Genomic DNA, 22,174 nt, shown 5'->3' with positions numbered 1-22,174 from the left:
TGGATTTGACCTACTGTCTCCAGATGGGGGAGGCAGATGGGGTCCAGTGAGCCTGGGCCGTGAGGATACCTGGGGCTCGTCCCCTGCGGCTCACAGCGCCCCAGGGCTGTCTTCTCCCCGTTAGATCACGTTCGCCGTCTGTCCTGCCTGCCGTATGGGGCTGCAGGGTGGCGGGATCTGGGGTGAGCGCAGTGGAAGTCCACAGTTCCAGTCGCTGGAGTCAAGCTCAGATCAGAGCCAGGTGGGAGTGAGTTGAGGCAGAGGAGCAAGGAAGGGAGTCAACGAGAGCAGGAGGAGGAGGGATCCAGAGTGAGGCTGGGGGGATGAGGAGGGAGCAGTTTCAATGAGCTCAGATGCCGGGCTGGTGCCGTTAAGGGGGTTCAAAGCTGGGTGAACAGTTCTGGGTGAATGCAAAGAGTATTGATTTACGCACTGGTTCACCAAAGTGTAGCTGACATGGGCGTATGCTGCGTGCGTCTGACCCACGAAGCAGACGGGAACATTGTTTCAAAATGCACATTTCAGACCACACTGATAACAGTGGGTGCAGCGTGGACCGCCCCCCTCACCCTCCAGGTGATTCTGTCCTGCGGGCCATGGACCATTTCCTGAGACACACTGAATTTGGGGTCAAGAGTGCCCTGGAAGGAGGATTCCATAACAGCCTTCCAGGGGATTCCTTCGCAGGTCCTGTCCCTTTCAAAGAAAAAGGATAAGTGTAAACACATGTAGCTTCACCCCTACCCCCAAAACCAGTGTTTTGGATGAAAACTCGAGGCTGTTCGATGATTCTTCAGAGGACCCCCAGTGGTGTGAGTCATATAAAATACAATCAATGACAGAAGCAAGATTCGAGATGATTTGCTCAGGCTGGAATGTTGGACCAAAACCAACCAGATGAAATTTCACGGAGATGGATTTGGAGTTCTGCTTTTGGTTAAAACAAAACAAAAGTCAGTAGAGCGTTAGAGGAAGGAGGAGCACCTGGGCTTTGCAGGGGTCCTTGGGGAGAAATCCAGGGGTGTTTGTGGAGCACAGGGTCAGTGGCGGGGAGGGAAGACCCAAGCTCGGAGCTGGAGGGACCGCCTGGGCTTGGGAGCGTCACTCAGAGCATTGCCCGACCAGATGAGCTGAACCAGATGTGCACCAGGGTCTGGAGGACATGCTTGACTGGAAGAGTGATAAGGAGGGTGATACGGAGCCCCATTCAGATGTCCAGCAGGTCATCTTGTAGAATTGGAGGCTTCTTCCAGGCTGACCCCGAGGACAGGCAGAAATCAGTGGGTGTGTGGTTTAAGGAGGTAGACTTCCACTCCACATAAGAAGGGGGGCTTTCTGGATCCCTGGTGTTCCAGTAGTGCAGAATCCACCTGCTGACACGGGGGACATGGGTTCGATCCCTGATCCAGGGAGATCCCACCTGCTGCAGGGCAGCTATGCCTGTGTGCCACCGGAAAGACAGGCCCGCACATCACACCAAAGAGTAGGACTTTCTAGAATCCAGAACTTTCCAGTAGGATGGGCAACACAGGAGAGTGGGGGAAAGGATAGAGAATGGAGGGGGAGTCCCCAACATTAAGAGGATTTCAGAGAGGCAGGTGTGATTTCACGAGACTTCAGCGGTCCCCAAGCCCACATGTGTCAGCCCTGGGGAGCCCGAAAGATACGGGTTCCTGAGCCCCTCCCCGACTTATTACCAGCATCAGAATCCCTGGGGCCCAGCCAGCAAAATCTTCCACCCTTCGGAGCCCCGGGGCTAGAGAACGGGAGTGTTTTCCCATGGGCTAAATGAAACGTGCCAGGTCAGGCCAGGGCCCGCTGGCCCAGAGCCTTCCCCTCATCGCCTGGCCAACACACTTGCCAGAAGTTTAGACCACCCCCTCTCCCCTACCCTCAGCTGAAGTCAAACACTCGCTCTAATGGATGCTTAGAGCCTCTTGTATCATAATTGCCAAGGCCTAGTGATGCTGGGAAAGACTGAGGGCAGGAGGAGAAGAGGGCGGCAGAGGATGAGATGGTTGGATGGCATCACCGACTCAATGGACATGAATCTGAGCAAACTCCGGGAGATAGTGAAGGACGGGGAAGCCTGGCGTGCTGCAGTCCATGGGATCGCAAAAAGTCAGACATGACTTGGCGGCTGAACAACAACAGTAGAAGCAACCGAGATGCCCTTCAGGAGGTGAACGGCCAAGCTGTTTTCATTCAAACAATGGGATATTATTCAGCTCTCAAAGAAAAATGAGCTATCAAGCCACGAAAGGACACGGAGGAAGCTTAAATGCATATGAATAGGCCACTTACTGTATGATTCCAACCATATGACGTTTTGGAAAAGGCAAAACTATGGAAACGGTGAACACATGAATGGTTGCCAGGGTTTCGGGATGGGGGAGGATTACAAGATAGAGCACAAAGGATTTTAAGGGCCGTGGAACTACTCTGTGTGATACTATAATGGCAAACACGTGTCCTTATACTTTTGTTCAGACATAAGACTCTACAGCCCCAGGAGTGACCCAAACGTAAACTGTGGACTTTGGGTGATAGTGGCTTGTCCTCTTAGGTTCATCAGTTGTAACAGTCGTGCCATTCTGGTGGGGGCTGTGGATAGTGGGGGAGTTTGTGTGAGTGAGGGGCCAGACCACGGGGACTTACATATACTTTCCATTCATGTTCATCGTGCAGTTAAAACGGCACTAAAAAATAGTGTCCTGAAAAAAACCATCTCCTCCGGGTATCACCTCTAACTTTGGAGTCTCACCCACAGCGCTGCAGTGGGCGCGGGTTTCTATGGAAACAGCGAGGCCAACGACGGGGTGTATCAGCTGCTCTACGCCCTGGACAACGCCAACCACACCTTCTCCGGGATCGATGTGCTGGTAAGGTCCCGGGCAGCCAGGCACGGCCCGCAAGGTCAGCCTGGTCCCCACAGACGCCCCGGTCAGATCCGGCCAGCTTGACTCCATGGGGGTTGGACGCCCCGTGGGGCTGCCACTTGGTCCCGCCAGGAGCAGACAGGCCATTTCTGCTCCCCAGGCAGGGGTGGGAGTGAGGACCCAAGGAGAAAGGCGGATGGGGCCTGGGGGTGGGCAGGACGGCCGTGTGATCGAATCCTACCCACCTTTAGGAGACCTGTGCCCAAGAGGTTCTTGAATGTGGAAAATCAGCCCCGCCCCCGCCCCCCCCCCAGACACACACACACACACACACACACACACACACACACACACACACACACACACTGTTTTTTATTTGTTTATTTATTTATGCTGGGTCTTTGCTGCTGCACGGGCTTTCCTCCAGCTGCAGTGAGTGGGTTTCTCTCTCGTGGTGTCTTCTCTTCTTGCAGAGCGTGGACTCCAGGGCCCACGGGCTTCATTCAATAGCTACAGGTCCCGGGCCCTGGAGGGTCAGCTCAGTAGCTGTGAGCTTACTCACAGCTACTCCGGAGCAGAGCAACCCACACTCCGGCTTACTTACTCTGCAGCACATGGGATCTTCCCGACCCAGGGATCAAACCCGGGTCCCCGGCCTCGGCAGGCGGCTCCGTTCCCACTGAGCCACCAGGGAAGCTCCTCCCACGGTGTTTTCTGTGTTCACTCTCAGCGCTGAGTACAGAGCGTTGTGGGTCCGGTCTAGGAGATGTCAAGGGGAAAACTTCAAAACCAAGTGCAGAGCCTCCAAAGCCAGCACGGTGTGCCCCGGGCTCTGGTTTCCAGGCGCCGTGGCTCCAGCTCGGGGCTCAGGGTGAAGGACATGCCGGAGGAGAAGTGGGATTTTTAGCACAAGGCAGAGGTCCACTTGGTGAGCCTCTGGGCAAGGAGGCAGGGTCTTCTGAAAACACAGCCCTTGGCCCCCCGTGCTTGTCACGTTCATGCACCAGGTCTTTCCAGCTGATTTCCCAGCAGCCCCCGTGTCCCAGGAGCCAGGCTCCAGGGCAGTTTTCAGAAACGCCAGTCGCTGTATGTCCACCCTGGGCCAGGTCCCCAGCAGAGGGGTAACGTCAGCCAATGGCCGATTGTGTCCGGCAGCCTCAGCCACACAATCCGGCCCTGACCGGAGTGTGTGGACTTCATCCCGGTGCTGCTGGAAGAGGATTCTGGAGAAGGGACTCGACCCCATTGCACACCCCCCCTCCCTTAAGCTCCTCTAAGGCCTTAATCCCCCAGCCCTCCCAGGACAAGCTCCCTTAAAGAGACAGCTGTGCTGGTCCTCGGGTGGGGTGGCCGGGTGCTGGCTGCCCTGCCTTTGGCCTCAGATAAAGTCCTTCTGGGAAGCTAAGGGCCATAGGCCAGACCCGGGGCCCCACTCTCCTGCTGAGTTTATCCGTTCCCCCCACTGTGTCTGCTGGGACCCATCCCTGGGGGCCAGGAGCTAGCTGTCTGGACCCTGGCCTGGGGCAGCTGTAACGGCGGCAGGGTGGAGGAGCTGGGGGACCTGATGCAGGCTGACCACCACAGGGGGGCCTAGGCACGCCCTGGCCTGGGGCGGGGCTTACTCCCTGGGGCCCCCACCCTCACTTCTGCCCTGGTGTGGAAAGGGCTCCACCCACCCTGGGGGAAGAACTCACCCTCCAAAGGAGGACCTCTGGGGAAGCCCCGGAGCCGTGCCCTTCACTGGCTGACCTGTGACCATTGTAAGAATGGCCTGTGGCTCCCCCAGGGACCGAGGAAGAAAGTCCCTGAGCCATCCTGATGGGAAAACTCAAATTCTTCTTGTCTTTATCACCCAGGGATGAGCTGGGACCGGGACCTCCAGGCTGGGCCCCTTGCCCCATGCCGAGAGTGCCCCAGGGCCAGGGGTACTGCCTGGAGAGGGACGCCCTGTGCTGGACTTCCAGGGCTGGTTTTGACCTTGGGGTGGGCTCCCAGGTCCCAAGGCTCCAGGGAGACAGCAGATCTTAGCAGGCCCCCAGATCTGAGGGGTGAAGGCCAAATATCAGATGAGTGATGGCTGATGAGATGATGCCTGCGAAAATGCCTGGTTATCTACAAAGAACTCTCCAAATGTTGGTGGGGGAGCTATGCTAATGATGCTATTATTATCATTACTATAATAATATGTATTACTATTATTACCTCGGAAGAGTGGAAGCTTTGATTGGAGGTTGGGAGTGGGGTACTCAGGAGACAGGTCAGGCAACTCAGACCTGGGCCAGAGCAAGGTGGGCCCTGCCAGGCTCTCCTTCCTGGACCAGGAGCCCCAGGTGTGCACCGTCCCAGCCTGGGGAGCCCTGTGCCACGGTTGGCAGCAGGGTCCTGAGTCAGCTGCACACACTGATTTGGGGGGTCAGAAGGGGTCACTTGGGACGCCTTGGGTGGATCCTTTCCCTGGATCCAGTGACCCCATCTGGACCTCACCCAGGGCACCTTGCACGCCTCTAACCCATTGCTGCTCAGTCGCTCAGTCGTGTCTGACTCTCTGTGACCCTGTGGACTGCAGCCCGCCAGGCTCCTCTGTCCATGGGATTCTTCAGGCAAGAATACTGGAGTGGGGTGACATGCCCTCCTCCAGGGGATCTTCCTGACCCAGGGATCGAACCCTCATCTCCCGGGTATCCTGCATAGCACTTCTTACCATCAGGGAAGCCCACTGGGGTCTCAGCTTAAAACCATGGCCCGGGACTCCACCCCTCTGGGAGCTCGGCTGGTTTGGGTTCGAGCTGGCAGCCGGCCTGTGGGCATCCCTTTGGGTGAAGGAACTGGGCACAGGGAGGTGCTGTGGCTGCCCCAGGGTGGGGAGCTGGCACATTTCAGAACCCAGTACTGGAGCCCAGGGGTCTGGCCTCAGCCCTTCCCCTCCAGGCTCTGAGATGCGGGCCCTGCCCCTAGTCTGCCTAGGCTCTGCCCCTCACCTCCTTCCTCTCTGAGAAGGAGCTTCTTCCCGGTCAGAGATTTTCCAACTTGAGCTTGCATCAGAATCCCCTGGAGGGCTTGACAGACCCAGATGGCGGGCCCTCCTCCCTCCCCATGCTCTCCGCTGAGAATCTGCATTGAGAATTTGTTCTCAGCTGATGATGCGAGGCCGCTGGTCCAAGGGCCGCAGCTGGAGAATGCCTGCTCCATCCTCTGGGATAACAGCTTCCTCCACCTGCTAGCTTGCCCCTGATTTCGCCCCAACTTGGGGAGCTGAGCCAGCCCTCTTGATCCGAAGAGTGTCTCTTGCCTGTGGGAGCAGCAGGGCCATCTCTGTGTATCCCACCTCCCTGTCTCCCTTCGGGGAGCTCTGTGCTGAATCTCTAAGGACTGGGGGCAGAATGGGGAAGGGGCAGCTGTAAGTGGGTCAGCGCTGTAATTTTAATTTTTTTCTGTTTTGTTTGGTTTCCTATGGGAAGACATCAGGAGGAAAAGAAGGCTTGGCAGATGTTTGCTGGCTTGTATGTGTGTGTGCGTTGTTTTTTTTTTTTTTTTCCCAAGGAGGAATTTAAGAAGTAGAGAAGTGAAACATTTTAGAGCTACGGAAGGGGAAAGAAGTGATCTTACAGGAAAAGTTTACAGAGCATTTTTAACAGCCTTGTGGTCTAAAGTGAGTTAGGCTTCATAGAGGAATATGGAAACATCGCGCAGAGCGGGTTTTGCTCCCAGCGTTAACGTTCATGAAGACTGCCTTTGGATCAGTGGCTGCAGAGCACTTGTCCGTGACCTCACGGAACTGGAAAGGAGTGCGGGTCAGCTGCTGGATTTACTAACGCGTGTGCCTGGTGTCTCTGCATTTTGGCATCTCGTAGCCGTTAACCAGCTTGTAAGGTCCAGGAGCAAGCCAGAAAAGGGAATAAGCTGCTGACACTGGAAAAAAAACAAAATGCCACAAAGGCGGCCATTCTCTTTTGTGGAACCAGGAACTCCCAGCACAGCACAGACGTGAGAGGCCCTGGAGTTTTTGCTGTCAAGCCCCTCTAACTCGCAGAAGTAGCGTTTGCTGCCAGGAGTGGGGTCTAATCGTCTCTCCGTGGAGCTCTCGCCCTGGGAACTTTCTAAACATTTCTTCCGGGTCCTTTTGTTTCGCTTGTTGTTTGTATTTTTGGCCGCACCGCAAAGCTTGCAGGATCTTAGTGCCCCAACCAGGGATTGAACCCATGCCCTCGGCAGTGAAAGTGCAGGGCCCTGACCACTGGACCTCCAGGGAATTCCCGCTCTGGGTCATTTTTCTCTTCCTTGCAGACCTGGGGAGTTGAAGGCTGCCTGGACAATTAGCACACACTCCCCATTTCCAGCCAGTTGTGCTTGTTGGTGAAACGTGACAGTTTCAGAGCAACCAGGCCCTTCCTCCCCTCTTGCCGACACCCAGGCTCAGAGCAGGATTGGGGGGAAGGTGCTTGGAATTCTTGGGCTCTGTCTCAGGACCCTACATCTGGTCTGTTGAGAAGCATCTTTCCAGTCCTTGTTTGCAAGCCCAGGACAGTCAACACCGTTGACCTTCCTCTCTACTTCCGAGCAGAGAGATGCTTCCTTCAAGGTCTGCTCAATTCCACACAGGGCAGACGTGGGGAGCCAGGAGGGTGGTGAGCACAGAGAAGGCACCGGTTTCCTCCTCCCGTCACGTGCGGGTCCTGGCAGCATCGGATCTGCCTGTATCATTTCAAAGTCCCATTGTTCTGAACTCGGGTTCAGGACGCTGTGAGCTGTTGCTCGCTCTACAACAAAGCCTTTCTCTTGTGAGATGCTGAGAAAGCCTATTGTGGGAACCAAAGGTCAGGTAGCAACGGAGGGATTCTTTGGTTTAAACGTTTTATTCCTCACCCTCAACAAGAATTCATCGTCCAAAATGTTTAAACTTGGAAGAAAATCAAGGAAGAAAAATGGCTTCTCTTGTTTGTTTCCGCATCTGGGTCTGTCTTCCTAGGAAGGTACTGGGTCTCGGAGGCCGGGTCCTGGTTAGAACTAGATCGGGCCTGTGCCCCTGATGGAGGGACCCTCGGGCTGGGTGGGTAGGGGAACTCTCTGCCATCCATTCTCCACCTGGACCACAGCCTCATGACTTCAGGACTGGTGGTGCCTGTGGAGGTCTCATTCAAGGCCAAGTTCTTCCCCTCCAGTTTGAATCAGACAGTGTACCCCCTCTGGCTTCCTCCCCGCCAAGGTCAGACTCTCAAGCCCCACCCCTCCACAGGTGTCGGGAACCACCCAGAAGATGAAGGTGGACCTGGAGCAGCACCTCGCCCGCCTGGGTGAGATCTTTGCCGCCCGGGGCGATTACCTCCAGACGCTGAAGTTCTTACAGCAGACGGCGGGCAGCATCATTGTCCAGATGGCAGGGGTGCCCGTATGGACGGAGGTCACTGAGGAACTGACCGAACTGGCCGACCAGACCAGCTTTGTGGAGTACTACAGGTGAGGGGCCCAGGGGAGGGGCCAGCCCAGCTCCCTTCAGCAGTCAGCATCTTGGGTTCCAGCAGGAAAGTGCCCCCGGAACATCTCACTAAGCCATTGTCTGAAATCAGAGGACATGAGAACTTGTGGAGGCAGGGAGTGCAGCCAACTTACACGCAGGCACTGAGCCCCCCAGAGGGGCAGTGACGAGCCAAGATCTCAGCCTGCACCTGGCCACCCACCCAGCGCACAGCAGGGAGCTCGTCCGGGACCAGCATCCTCAGGGCTGAGTGAAGTGAGGTTGGTTTACAGGTTCCTCTCCTTGGATTGAGGGGCCAGGGCTCCTTGTACCTGCAGACCCAGCCCCAGGGGAACGAGGGGTCAGGGAGATGGCAGCCCCTTTGGCAGCACAGAGCCTTGCCTGATGGCAACTGCTTCGCAAGCTCAGAGATGCCCCCCAGCCTCAGAGATGCCCAAAAGCGGAGTGATAGGGACTACAGGGCACCACCCCACCTTTGCCATATCAGGTATGCAGACTCACTCCTGCGTCCTCAGACCTTTGGGGTTTCGTTTACATCTTCCTTTCCTCCCCATCACCCAAACCCCATCCCAGGTGAAGGCGGTGGACACAGGCCAGCTGACCGGGGATCGGCTGCCCTCCGTCCACACGGAGGGTCTGGTGAAGGTCACTCTGGGAACAACCAAGAAAGGAGGCGGCAGTCCAGATTTGGGGGGGCTCCCAGCGGAAGGGTGACGCGCACTCACGGCGTACACCTCCTTGTACACTCAGGGCAGAGCGCCTGGCTCAGAGGGGGCGCGGGGGATGCAGGAATCCTGGGAGCAAGCATCTGTCCTTTGGATGCCCCTCACCCTCCCCAGTTTCTTGCCTCTGCTTCAAGCCACCGGCAAAGGTCACAGTCTCCACCACAGCGTTGCACAATTTACTCTGAATTCATTTCCGCTTTCTGAGAAAGCCCCACCGCAGGCTGAGCTAATACTGACCCAGAGAACATGCCCCTGGTGGCCTCTGGACCTCCCCAACCTGGGCTCTCCATTCCCTGGGGTAAGAGATGGACAGGCCCTGACCAGAGGAAGCTCAGGAGGCCCCAGCTCTGGACAGTGTTCTGCGTCCCTCCCCTGCCTGCCCGTCCAGCCCCCGCCCTCCCAGATGTCGCCCAGATTTTTCTTTCCTTGTATTTTTTTGCTCGTGTCCCAAGTAACCAGAAGGAAACTACTGACTCTAAGGACTAGCTGTGACCTGTGACCCAAAACAGTGGCATTGGATTAGTCCCATGACATGAGGGACAGTCACTGTCCGAGCCTCCGAAACCTTCTTATCATGGGAGGTGGTGTCCGTTTCGACCCTGCTGCTCTCCCTGAATGGACCTAGCCCGGGACGGCGTACGAGCACCGCGCTGCCTCTGCGCTCGGTCATGTCCGACTCTTTGCCACCCCATGGCCTGTAGCCCGCCAGGCTCCTCTCTCCGTGGAACTTCGCAGGCAAGAATCCTGGAGTGGGGTGCCATTTCCTTCTCCAGGGACTCTTCCCGACCCAGAGATTGAACCCGGGTCTCCTGCTTGGCAGGCAGATTCTCTACCACTGCACCAGCGGGGCAGCCCTGAAAGGAACCAGGCTCCCTTGGGAAAATGTCTGATTCCAGGTTTGGGTAGGGGCTGTCCCCGATGAGTCTGGACCAAACTCTCCTGCCAGAAGGTACAATTGAGACCAAAAAAAGTCCAGAAGGGACTCACTCAGGCTCTTGCATCTCCTGCGGGTGGGTTCTTTATCACTGAGGCACCTGGGAAGCCTTGTATACTGAAGGGCTTAATTTGGGCATTTTGAGAATTATCTTGGTGAACTAAATCAGAACGTAAGCATCAAAAGGGCTTACTTTTCCAGATGATTTTATAAAAACTGAGGGTAAGGTGGTGACAGCTGCACGGCATCTATCTCAGTGAGGGTGATGGAGAGGGTCTCCTGGAACCCCGTCCCCAGATTCCTCCCCTCGCTCAGGGCTGCTTCTCGGTGGGCACCTGTGGCTCCGGAGCGCTGCTGACGTTCTATCCCTTCCCCTCATCTGCCGTTTGTTCCCTCCTCTCGAATGAGCTGCCCTGGCACAAAAGCCTTGTTTTATTCTTCATGAGCTCACCAGCCCCAGGTCCCAGGTCTCCTTGGGACCAACCTCCCCACCTTTGCTTTCTGGATGGTGCTGGAGCCCAGCCACCCAGCTGAGCAAAGTCTTCTTAGTACTTTTATACAAGGCCCGGCTACGTGTTAGAGGCGATTAAAAGCCCCAAGACTGCTCTCCAGAGGCTTCCAAAGAGTGTAAGGGAGCCCGCATACCCACGCCGGATGTGGGAGGAGCCGTGGCCGCGGGGGCCCGCGTGGCTCCTGGGAGAGCCGAGTTCTTGGTTAGAAACTCATCCCCATGTCAGCAGCCAGCTCCTCTGGGGAAGCGCATCCGCCTCACAGAGCTGTTTCCAGGAAACTTTTATAACGCGAGGAGGCGGGGATGCCGAGCAGGCTGAAACATAATCTTAGAGCTTCATGATCGAGGAGCTTCGACTCGGTCCTACCTCGATTTCCTGCCAATGTGCCGAGTAGGGGAGAGAAGGGTAACAAGAAGCCTTTAGGTGTGAAATGGGAAAGCCAGGATTTTGAGGGGCTCCAAGTGGCTGGCCCTGTCTCTTACAGGAAGGCTCAGAGAGTCTGGAATTCCTGGGCCAGCCTCTTTTCCCCTGGCCTTGGTTTTCCAGTCTGTAGAATGGGATTCCAGCGCTCAGTGGGCCCGAGGTTCTTTTTATCTATTTAATTTTTGGCTGTACTGGGTCTTCCTTGCTGGGCTTGGACTTTCTCTCGTTGTGAAGAACGGGAGCTGCTCTTCGTTGCGGTCCGCCATCGTTAAAGATGCAGGCCTCTTCGGAGTTTCTTGGATCCGTGGCTATGATCCATCGTAGCTGTGATCCGTGGCATGGATCCGTCAGAACTCGCCTGGTCTGACACTGTGTGTGCCTTCTAGAAACAATGGGAACCAGGGTCCAAATACTTGCCTCCCAGAAGGCTGCCAAGAGATGGTTTAGACCTGCTCTGTCCGTGGCGTGGCCGCTGGTCACGAGCAGCTGTTGGAACAAAGGCTGTGAGGGGCTTCCCTGGTGGTCCAGTGGCTCGGACTCTGCACTTTTGCTGCAGGGGGTGCGGGTTCAGTCCCTGGTTGAGGAAGATCCTGCATGGCCCACAGCCAAAAAAAGTAAACGAAAGGGTGGGTACGTGTCTGTGTATAAATGAATTACTTTACTGTACACCAGAAACTATCACATCATTGTAAATCAGCTACACTCCCATAAAAAGTAAAAATTAAATTAAAAAAATAAGATAAAAGATATATATTGTACAACATGAGGAGTATAGCCAATATTTTATAGTAACTATAGATGGAGTATAACCGTTAAAAATTGTGAGTCATATATTGTACCCTGGAGTTGGGAAGAAGTTCCCAATCGCTGGATCGGGAAGATTCCCCTGGTGAGGGGATAGGCTACCCACTCCAGTATTTTGGGGCTTCCCTTGTGGCTTAGCTGGTAAAGAATCCGTCTGCAATGTGGGAGACCTGGGTTCAGTCCCTGGGTTGGAAAGATCCCCTGGAGAAGGGAACAAGCTACCCACTCCAGTATTCTGGCCTGGAGAATTCCATGGACTGAATAGTCCATGGGATCGCAAAGAGTCAGACGCAACTGAGCAACTTCCAAATATATATATATATAGTACACCTGTAACTTACATAATATTGTATAGCAACTATACTTCAGTTCTGAAAAAGAGAAAAAGTAAATGAAAGGAGAAATTCGTTTCCTCGGTTGTATCGGCCACACATAGGTAGCGACAGAGAGTAGTCAGTGCGTAGGTGGTCCGTGTCCATCACTGCAGAAAGTTCTAGGAGACAGTGCTGGTTCAGACACTGAGCTCGGGGAGGGAGGGTGACTCCTTTGTCTAAGCACAGGCTGGGGTGCAGCCCCCGGAACCCCAAGGGCTGTCCACCATGCACACTGGCTTCTTGCTGTCTGGGGCAGGACTGGCCCCCAGGCTCATCAGCTTAGCTGCCGGCTGTGGGCAGTTTGTCCTTGGAACAGTCCAGCGGGCCAAGGGCCCCGGGTGAGCAGCTCTCCCCTGACCGCCCCTCCCGCTCTGTTCAGGTGGCTCTCCTACCTCCTGCTGTTCGTCTTGGACCTGGTCCTCTTCCTCCTTGCCTGCCTGGGTCTGGCCAAGCGCTCCAGGTGCCTCCTGGCCTCGTGAGTAGCCTGCCTCTGGGTCTGGGGGAAGAGCTGGCCAAGCGTGGGGAGTGACGGTGCCGCCGTCCAGAGGGATGAGGGCCTGGGGGACCTGGCCATGTGGGCAGCAGGGGCAGCCTGACACCGCCTCCCTCCCCCCTTCTCAGCACCCAGCCCGGGGCGGGGTGGGGGCGGCAGCCACCGTCCTGCCGTCTAGACACCAAGCCAGGGGCAGGCTTTCCCCCCTCCCAGCCCCTGCCTCCTGGGCCTGACTGTCCCGCAGCTGAGCCGTTAGAGCCGCTCAGCTCGCGCCCTTGGCTGCTGTCTCTTCCCCTGGGGACCTGTGCGCAGGGCCCATATCCCTGTGCCAGCAGTCAGCGGGGTGGTGTCAAGGCTGGGGCTGCTCTCAGGGCCACCGAGGGAGTCTGGAGGACCAGGGGGACAAGGTCGTAGCCGAGAGGAAGGGCCCCGAAGGCTGGGGGGCTGGGGGGCGGGCAGCCACCACAGGGCCCCCACCTGCCGGCCTCTGCTGGGACCCCACTGGCGGCTACTTCTCCTCTAGGACGCTCTGCTGTGGGGTGCTGGCCCTGCTCCTCAGCTGGACGTCCCTGGCTGCTGACGCTGCTGCGGCTGTGGTGAGCTGGGGGCCATGGGGGTGCCAGGTGGTCCACCCGGGTGGTCTTCGGTCTGGTGGTGTGTCGTTGTGTGCCACCCAGCGTCCCCAGGGCAGGGCCAGCTTCTGGTCTCAGTCCCTAACCAAGAATCCAAGAGGCTGGTAACTAAAGGGGCTTGGCTCATCCCTTTTGATGGGGACACAGGCCCTGGGAAAGGAAGAGGCTTGCCCCGGGGTCACGAGGCATTTGGGGGCAGATCCAAGATAAGAGGCCTGCCTGATTCTTGACCCACGTGCCACTGCCTGTGCGGCCGGGCACGGGGAACCAGGTGCCTCCTCTGGGTGTGAAGAGCTGAGCCCAGCTGGTGGGGCTGGGCGGGGCTTGAACCCCATTCTGGAAGCTTGGGCTTCGGCACACACTCCCAGGCCCTCCTCCCCAGCGTCCAGAAAGCAGAAGGTGGCCTCCCATCCGTTGCGCTTGGACTCACACACTGTCCGATTCACAGTGGTGTGTGTTTCCAGCTGTGGTACCTTGAAATGTTAAAAAACGAAAACAGGCGCACACACAAGGTGTCAGGAGTGTGGGGGGCCGCTAGCTAGGCAGGTCCGCTTGGTCTCCGGTGGACCAAACACTCCAGACGAGCTGTGTGCACGGCCTTCGTTCATTCAACATTCGGCTACGTGGTTCTCGGGGGCACGGGTGCCTGGAGATGCAGGAACCAGAAGAACGGGATGTTTCCTCGGAAGTTTCAGCTCACAGGCAGATCATCACAGCCCCATGTGGATCGACACAGCAGTGGTACAGGCTGCGTGTCTCTGTGTGTGTGTGTGTGACAGAGGGGCAGATTTACAAGGATTTCAGAGAACCCCTTAGCTGACTTAAGGGCCACAGAGCAAACCTGTGACCTGCACCCATTCTGCCCTTTTGATCCAGAAGGAAAAAAAAGGGGGGTTCACACAGGAACCCCTCTACCCAAACGCATGCCTTGTCCAGTGACGGGGGCTGGCTAGTGACCCTGGCCTTGGCCAATGGGCCTCCACGATGCCCCCAGAATGCATGGACCCTGGTGCTGCTTGTCTGAGTAGCTCTGGGCAGAGCTTGTCCGGAAGAGGCAGGAGGTGGGCCTCTCCTGCCTTGTCCCTCATCCCCACATCACACAGTGTCCACTTTGGACTGCGGAGGGAGCCCTGGGCAGGAGGAGCCTACGTCCCCAGGGCTGGGGCCCCTCAAGGTACAGGGAAGAGCAGAGTAGGAGGGCCCAAGTGAAAGTCGCTCAGTCGTGTCCGACTCTTTGCAACCCCATGGACTGTAGCCCACCAGGCTCTTCTGTCCATGGGATTCTCCAGGCCAGAATACTGGAGTGGGTTGCCATTCCCTTCTCCAGGGGCTCTTCCCAACCCAGGGATTGAATCCAGGTCTCCCGCATTGCAGGCGGATTCTTTACCGTCTAAGCCACCGGGAGGGCTCAGGTCATGATCAAATGCACCCTGACGTCATCTGGAGCTAGGCGGGCTGAACAGAGTCCAGGGAGGGTGGCTGCTGGCCGAGGCCACAAGCACAGCTGCCTGGCAGAGAGCCGCTTCTCTGGGGACAAGAGTGGGCACAGGGAAGCACGCACACGGCGGGCCCTCCCCCGGGTGCCTCCAGCCGGCCACCGCGGGCGCCCCTTCAGGAGCCGGCTCCTTCCCAGCAGGGTCTCCTCCCTCTCACCAGGCTTCTGTGTTCACGGCGACCAGAGGCGACTCCAGCTCCAGCCAAGGGCCCCCCGGGCGGCCAGGGAGCTGCAGAGAAAGGCCATCTCCCTAATTCGATTAATCAGGCCCTTGTGTGAGAGAGGCTGAGGGTGAGGCAGTGAATGGGCCTTTGATGGGGCTGCAGCGCCTGCTGCATGTTAATAGGAAGTGGGGCAGAAGGAGCCAGGCCCTCCGAGGCTGTTGTGGGGAGCTTTTGTGTGGCCACTGCCCCTGCCCGCCCAGCCTGTTTTTCTGGGGCTGCTCTTGTTTTTGTTTTTGAGAGCTGTGGGGCAGAGCGCCAACACTGGCCTCATCCCCTCCCTCCCCTGTCCCCCCAGAAAGGGTCTCCAGGAAGGAGCACTGCCCCCCAAGAACGTGCCAGGGGGTTTCCCTGGTGATCCAGTGGCTGAGACTCTGAGCTCCTGGTGCAGGGGACCTGGGTTCGGTCCTTGGTCAGGAAACTAGAACCCACACGCCGCAACTAAGTGTTCCCAAGCCCCAGCTAAAGATCCCGCGATCCGCAACTGAGACCCCGCACAGTCAAATGAATATTTTTTATAAAGAACGTGATGAGGAGTCAGATGGGAGCCAGGGTCAAGCTCTGTCTGCTCGACCACCCTGCTGTACAGTCCGGAGTGTGAGGCAGGGGTGAGGGGCAGAGAGGAGAGACAGCACCCAAGGAGAAGGAGCGGGGAGAAGTGGCCTCTGGAAGAGGCTGGAGGGTCACCCAGGTGCTCTGGCCACCGAGCACTCCCCCTCCCCGGCAGGGGCCCCCGGAGCATTCCCGAGGTTCGCCAGGCATTTCCTCCTGTAGGATGGGCAGAGGAGCAGCACTCTCCGCGAAGGCTTGTTGATGAGGGTGAGATGGCTGGTGGACCCCTGGGAGGCGTGTGGTCAGTGTCCGTCGGCTTGTTGCTGTTGTTCAGTCGCTCAGTCATGTCCGACTCTTTGCCACCCCGTGGACTGCAGCACGCCGGGCCTCCCTGTCCCTCACCATCTCCCAGAGTTTGCCCAAGTTCATGTCCATTGAGTCAGTGATGCTATCCGACCATCCCACCCTCTGCCGCCCTCTTCTCCTTTTGCCTTCAACCCTTCCCACTGGTCTGTTGGTTTCCTGCACATTTATTCCCTTTCTGGGAGGGTCATGGGGTGACCTGAGAAGGGGGAGCCCCCTCCATCCAGTGCCCGCTGTGACCCCCAGGCCAGACCTGCAGAGTGCCTGGCTCAGAGGGTGGCGTCCTTGCAGCCACCTCTGCCAGGACCCGGACCTTCCGTCACTTGGCCCCGTGGGCTCTTGGTGGTCCCCTAGCCAGGGCGGGCCGGGCAGCAGCGTCTGGGTTCCCCGGTGTGGCCACAGCAGTCTGGAGCCCTTGTCCCCTCTCAGCGCTGTGCTCGTCCTGACCTCCCATCTTATCACGACAAGACCTGGACCCAAAAGCTCAGAGGTGGACTTAGCACCTCCGTAACTCTTTAGGAAGAGATTCTGGGTCAGGCTCCTTAGATGGACACCACCCAGAGCAGGTGTGGGCTTGGTAACAGCGAGACAAAAAATAAAACAGAGATGGGCAAACAAGGCTGTGGTGCATAGAACTCTCCAAAATGTATCCCATCACACTCCCTTGCCTCACCCGGGTCCCTCCCAGGAGAGGCTTTCAGAAATCAAAGGTAACGGCACAGAGTGCACGCTATCTGTCTGCCCGTCACTTTCCTGAGTACGCTGCGTGGATTGATTCATTAGGTGAAGAGCATCTCTCTCCTGTGTGATTGATGCAGACGCTGAGACCCAGGCTAAGCCCTTGTCTCTAAAGTTAAGAGAGCCAGGCAAGGGCAAAGCCAGGACCCAGGGAAGCCCAGGGAAGCTGGCCGTTGACGGTTCTTGCCCAGCCAAGTCTGAGCCGCGGGGTCCCCGTGCCTGAACTCCTGGGGGTGTGTGACTTTCCTCCACCCCTCCCATTTCTCCCTGTCTCAGGGCACCAGCGACTTATGCGCGGCCCCCGACACCTTCATCCTGAACATCACAGAGGGCCAGGTCCGCCCCGGTAAGGATCTCAGCTGCTGTTGTCAGAACCGCCTGGGATGCTCGGTCCGGGCCCGCGGTCAGCCAGACTGTGCCCCTGAGAAAAAGTAAAAGCGTTAGTCGCTCAGTCGTGTCCGACTGTTTGGGACCCTGTGGCCGGTAGCCCTCCAGACTCCTCTGTCCATGGGATTCTCCAGGCAGGAATACTGGAATGGGTAGCCATTCCCTTCTCCGGGGCATCTTCCCCCAGGGGGGTCTCCCACATTGCAGGCAATTCTTTGCCGTCTGAGCCAGGGAGGCCCCAGACGTGCCCTAGTTTCCCTTTCAGCCCTGTAGTCACCCAAAGCCGCCCTATCATGGTCCTTCAGGACCAGCCGAACCAGTGGGCCAGGTCTTAGAAGCTGCCTCTTTGGGAGCTCGGGGACGGGCCTAGCCACCGAGGATGGATGAGCGCAGGTCATGTGTGAGCTCCTGCCTGACTCCAGTGTCTTTGCCTTGCAGAGGTGACCCGATACTACCTGTACTGCAGTCAGAGCGCAAGCAGCCCCTTCCAGCAGGTACGGCACCCCCGATCCAGCCCTCACCCTGCCCCCAGAGCCCCCGTGTGGTCAGCCGCAGCACTGACCTGTAAGGTGGAGGCGCCTGGCTGTTCTTTGCTTCTCTGGGGTCCTCTGTAGGGGGCTCTGGGTCAGCTCCATTACCCTGGGTGCTGGTTTCCAGGCGGAGGTTGTGCTTAAGTCTGGGGTGGGCCCCAGATCGTACATTTCTCACAAGCTCCCCGACCAGGCTGTCCCAGCAGGATACTTCGAGTAGCAGGAAGCAGATGGACGGGAAGGCTGAGGGCTGAGGGGAAGACCTGCCAGCAGGAAGGGCCGTCCCCGATCAGGGACGTGACTGCAGCTGCAGATGATCGGGGGGCCGCAGGGGAAGAGGCAGCGGGGGAGTAAACCTCACGCGGGGCTGCGGTCTCTCCTGGCGCAGGCCCTGACCATCTTCCAGCGCTCGCTGACCGCCATGCAGATCCAGGTGGCAGGACTGCTGCAGTTCGCCGTGCCCCGCTTCCCCACCGCAGAGGTGAGGCAGCCGGCCCTCCCCTCGGGGCCCGGGCCGGGGAGAGAAAGTGTGTCCCTACCCTGCGCAGTCTAGCCCCTTGCTGTGGCTTTAAAGGCCTCTCTGCCGAAGCTGCCGTCTGCGGGTTTATCCCCAACCCTCCCCGCCGCCCGTGCTCACTCTTGTCTGCCTCTCCCTGCTTCAGAAAGATCTGCTTGGAATCCAGCTCCTGCTGAACTCATCCGAGTCCGGCCTCCACCAGCTGACCGCCTTGTTGGACTGCCGGGGGCTGCACAAGGTGCGGGGTGGCCCTGGGGGGCAGCTGGAGGGCGGTGAGGGGCACTCCAGCAGGCCACATCGTCCCAGGGAGAAGCCAGCAGAGGCTGGGAGAGTGATTGCCTGACTCAGGGAATGGGGTGGAACAGTGCCTGGCTTCTAGATTCTCTCCAGTAGCTGAGACTGGGAGACGCAGAGAAAGGTACGGGGTGGGGGTACGGAGAGTTGGATCTGTTTCGGGGCACCCTGAGCTACATGAGGAAGGCTGTTCCCTAGTGCACAGACCCCCAGCCATCTGGTCAACCCATCCAGTTCCTGAGTTGCAAGTGGACACCCCATTCTCATTGCCAGGGTCATCTCTAGGAACCTGCAGTATCAGACATCCATGCAGGGAGCACGCTGGGTGCATGTGAGCCCCTCCTCTCCTCCAAAGCAGGAAGCCAGTGTGTGTTGACAAGCCCACATCCCACGTGGATTTCAAGCGAACAGTCATGATAATGATCACGGCTGCAATTTACTGAGTTCCTGTCTTCCACCTTGTTCTGTGCACTGTATATCTGATGTATCATTTAGTCCTCACTGTTAAACTGTGAAATACCTGATATTGATGAGAAATATTATAGATATTCACTCCTTGTGTGTGAATATAGATGGATGGATGGATAGATAGATGGACAGATGTATATATATCTTTTTATCTATAAAGTAGCTTACCGAAGATTCCAGAGCTGTTGAGTCAAGGTCTTGGGTTTCCAACCCCGGCAGCCTGACTTGAGAGCTGAGAACAGGGGGTGGCCCCAGCACCCTTCCTTCCTTCCCCACCTCCAGACCCCATCCCTCAGCGAGTGCTCACAACTGTACCCTCGGATCTGCCCTGCTCCATCCACTTTGTCCCCCCTGCAGCCCCCGCCTTGGTCCAGGCACCACCCTGCTCCCCTGGGTGACAGCTGTGGCCTCCTAACTGGTCCCCACTTTCTCCCACCCGCTTACCTTTTATCCTCGGCAGCCAGAGCAGCCTTTTAAAAACCTAATTGGATCACAGCCTTCCGTCCCCAAACCCACCCATGCCCTCCCATCACCTTGCGTTACATTCAAGCTCCTCCTTGCCTGCCCTGCGAGGTCCAGCATGACCTGGCGCCGTCTCGCGTGTCCTCAGCTGACCTCTCCCTCCTCCCTGAACACACCGAGCCTGGCCCCTTTGCCCCAGAGGCTGCAGGCTCCCTCTGCTTCCCTGCTGTCCTGGCCTCAGATTAAATGTCCTCTGCCCTCTGGCTCCCCCACCCGCAAGCTCGTCATCTGTCCTGTTCCAAGCCCAGTGCACAGTTATTTTCAGCAAATGCATGGAGAGAGAACCAAGAAGTGCCCCGTCATGTTGGGGTCCCGAATGTGGACCCTTCATGGGTGTACACTGTGCCTGGGAGCGGGGAGGGGAGGCGATCCCGGGTCCAGGCTGGGAGAGAGGGGCTTCCAGAGACCAGCTTGTACCCCCGCAGTGCCGCTCCCCGCCTGCAGCTGCGTGTCCCTCTTCCTCCTCCAGGACTACCTGGACGCCCTCACCGGCATCTGCTACGACGGCCTCGAGGGCCTGCTGTACCTCGGCCTCTTCTCCCTCCTGGCTGCCCTGGCCTTTTCCATCATGATCTGCCTGGGGCCGGGGGCTTGGAAGCACTGTGCCACCAGGTGGGCTCCCTGGGGAAGGGGGCGGGAGGCTCTGCTCTCCAGCTGAGCTGAGAACTGATAACCTGGGCTGGAGAAGGGCAGCAGGGGGACTGGGCAGTCAGCCCCAACAGGCTGGCTGGATTTCTGCTGCAGTATCCCTGAAAGTCCAGGCAGGATCCCAGAAGGAGGTTTGAGGGGGCCAGAGCAGGGCCAGGGAAGATGAGGGCATCGTGCCACAGCCTGGCCTCCTTAGCTTGTCCCCTCTTCCTCTGCAGGACTTTTCGGGGTGATGCTGCTGCTGGGAGGGGTGCCCCAGAATACTGGAAGGAACAGATTGTAGCACTGATACCAGGGCACCTACAGTCTCATGGAGGAGACAGACAAGATAGCAATCCAGTGTCTCGAGAGTAATCAGAAAAGGAGGCAGGGTAGGGGGGATCAGTGTGCAGGTGGTCAGCAGGGTGGGCTGCCTGGAGGAGGTGGCTGTGCAGTTGGGAACGGAGCAGAGTAATATGTATAAGGCAGGGCTGAAGACCATACTTTCAGAGAACCTCAAGGAGACACCTGCAGCCAGACGGGGAGTCCTGGGAGGAGAGACTGGGAAGCAGGCCAGGACCCCACTGCCTGGCGCCCCTCCCCCGCCCCTCACGGCTGTATCCTGCCTGTCATCCTAGGGACAGAGACTATGACGACATCGACGACGACGACCCCTTCAACCCCCAGGCCCGGCGCATCGCCACCCACAGCCCGCCTCGGGGGCAGCTTCACAGCTTCTGCAGCTACAGCAGCGGCCTGGGCAGCCAGGGCAGCCTGCACCCAGCCCAGACCGTCTCCAACGCCCCCGTCTCAGAGTACATGTACGGCGGGGCTCCCGGGGCCTCCCTTCAACATGCCGGGCTGGGGCGGCGGCGCTTTTCCTGGCCTTGGGGGAGCTGGATCTGCAGGCGGGGGCATGTTTGGGGCCAGGGGGCCAGGGCGGGGGAGGAAGGCATCTGGGATGCTGCAGCTGGGATGCTTGAGTGCAGGGCCCCCCCGACCCCAAGAGCATCTGCTCGAGGAAGAGCCGCTGAAGGTGTCCGGTCCTTTGCCTCACGCCTGCAGGGCAGGTCGAAGGCCCGAGAAGCCACATCTCCCCTGGCCCCATTACCCGCTCCCTGCTGCTTCTCTCTCCCCTCTGTCTGTTGTCTGATTCCATCCCCCTTATGCACACCCCCGGGACCCTCCTGCAGAAATCCGGACACACACCTGTGTCCCCGCCCTGAGCGCCCCTCGCCCTTCTCGGCCCTATAGGAACCAAGCCGCACTGTTCGGCGGGAACCCACGCTACGAGAACGTGCCGCTCATCGGAAGAGGCTCCCCTCCACCCACGGTAAGCTGGGCTCCCCAGGCAAACGCACAAACCCTGCTGGGGAGAGGGGAGCAGTTAAAGAGAAAACCTCCTGGGGACCCAGTGAATCCCTCCCACAGAGGTAGAAAAGAATGAAACACTTTTGTTATTGGATAAGCATTAAAGCAGACTGCTGGGACGTCCCTGGAAGTCCAGGGGTTAAGACTCCAAGCTCCCACTGCAGAGGGTGCAGGTTCGATCCCTGGTGGGGGCACTAAGATCCTGATGCCACGTGGTGCAGCCAAATAAAAAAAAAGAAAGCAAACAAAACTCAGCCTGGCACTTATAAGAAAGAAGGGGGTCGTTCTTGAGCCAGGTGTCCGGGAAGGAGCCGTCGCCTTCGCTGGGCGAGACGTTTCACCCGCCCCATCCTGGTAGTTTGGAAGAAGCCATTCAGATGGTGAACCTGGAGCCCTGGCACCCCAAGAACACGAGACCCATGACGTAGACTTGGCTTTGAGAACCAGCTCAGGGCGTCCAGTGAGTGCTGTTAGTGAAAAGCACAGCGCTGGACCCGGGAAAGAGAGCCAGGGACCCAGCCCTCTTCAGGAAGTGGATAATCCGCAGAGGGGAGACTCAGAAAGGTGCTGTAATAAGTGCCGAACGGTGCGATGGGCCCTAGAGGGAGGAGCTGTTCTTCGAGGCCTGGAGGCGACCTTTCCGCCTTACTGTGGAGCACTGGGTCTCCCCCAGGGGCGCTCGAGTTTGCTCCCCTAGAGGACGCTTGGCCATGTCTCAAGGCATCTTTGGGCTTCCCCCCATGGCTTAGGTGGCAGAGATCCCACCTGCCAAGGCAGGGGACATCAGAGACACAGGTTCAATCCCTGTTCAATCCCTGGGTCAGGAAGATTCCCCAGGAG

At 57.9% G+C, this 22,174-nt stretch overlaps 1 protein-coding gene and 1 long non-coding RNA gene across 2 annotated transcripts in view; one reads left to right on the top strand and one right to left on the bottom strand.

The window, feature by feature from the left end:
- TTYH2 (tweety family member 2) overlaps positions 1 to 22,174 on the top strand; it is a 35,580-nt gene that overhangs the window by 9,452 nt on the left and 3,954 nt on the right. Inside the window, exons 3-13 of the mRNA XM_027974025.3 lie at positions 2,771 to 2,882; positions 8,113 to 8,333; positions 12,504 to 12,599; positions 13,141 to 13,213; positions 16,895 to 16,964; positions 17,444 to 17,499; positions 17,924 to 18,016; positions 18,198 to 18,290; positions 19,806 to 19,948; positions 20,602 to 20,784; positions 21,218 to 21,296. Of these exons, the coding sequence (XP_027829826.1) occupies positions 2,771 to 2,882; positions 8,113 to 8,333; positions 12,504 to 12,599; positions 13,141 to 13,213; positions 16,895 to 16,964; positions 17,444 to 17,499; positions 17,924 to 18,016; positions 18,198 to 18,290; positions 19,806 to 19,948; positions 20,602 to 20,784; positions 21,218 to 21,296 (1,219 nt within the window). The remainder of the gene's footprint in view (positions 1 to 2,770; positions 2,883 to 8,112; positions 8,334 to 12,503; positions 12,600 to 13,140; positions 13,214 to 16,894; positions 16,965 to 17,443; positions 17,500 to 17,923; positions 18,017 to 18,197; positions 18,291 to 19,805; positions 19,949 to 20,601; positions 20,785 to 21,217; positions 21,297 to 22,174) is intronic.
- LOC132657369 (uncharacterized) lies at positions 15,461 to 17,926 on the bottom strand. Its single transcript, XR_009595400.1, has 2 exons — positions 17,568 to 17,926; positions 15,461 to 17,039 (listed from the first exon to the last, which is right to left on the bottom strand). It is a non-coding gene; the product is annotated as an uncharacterized LOC132657369 (long non-coding RNA).

This window comes from Ovis aries, chromosome 11, assembly GCF_016772045.2.
Source record: "Ovis aries strain OAR_USU_Benz2616 breed Rambouillet chromosome 11, ARS-UI_Ramb_v3.0, whole genome shotgun sequence".
NCBI lineage: Eukaryota > Metazoa > Chordata > Mammalia > Artiodactyla > Bovidae > Ovis > Ovis aries.
Note: the sequence above shows the minus strand (reverse complement) of the source record. Positions and strands in the feature narration are given on the sequence as shown.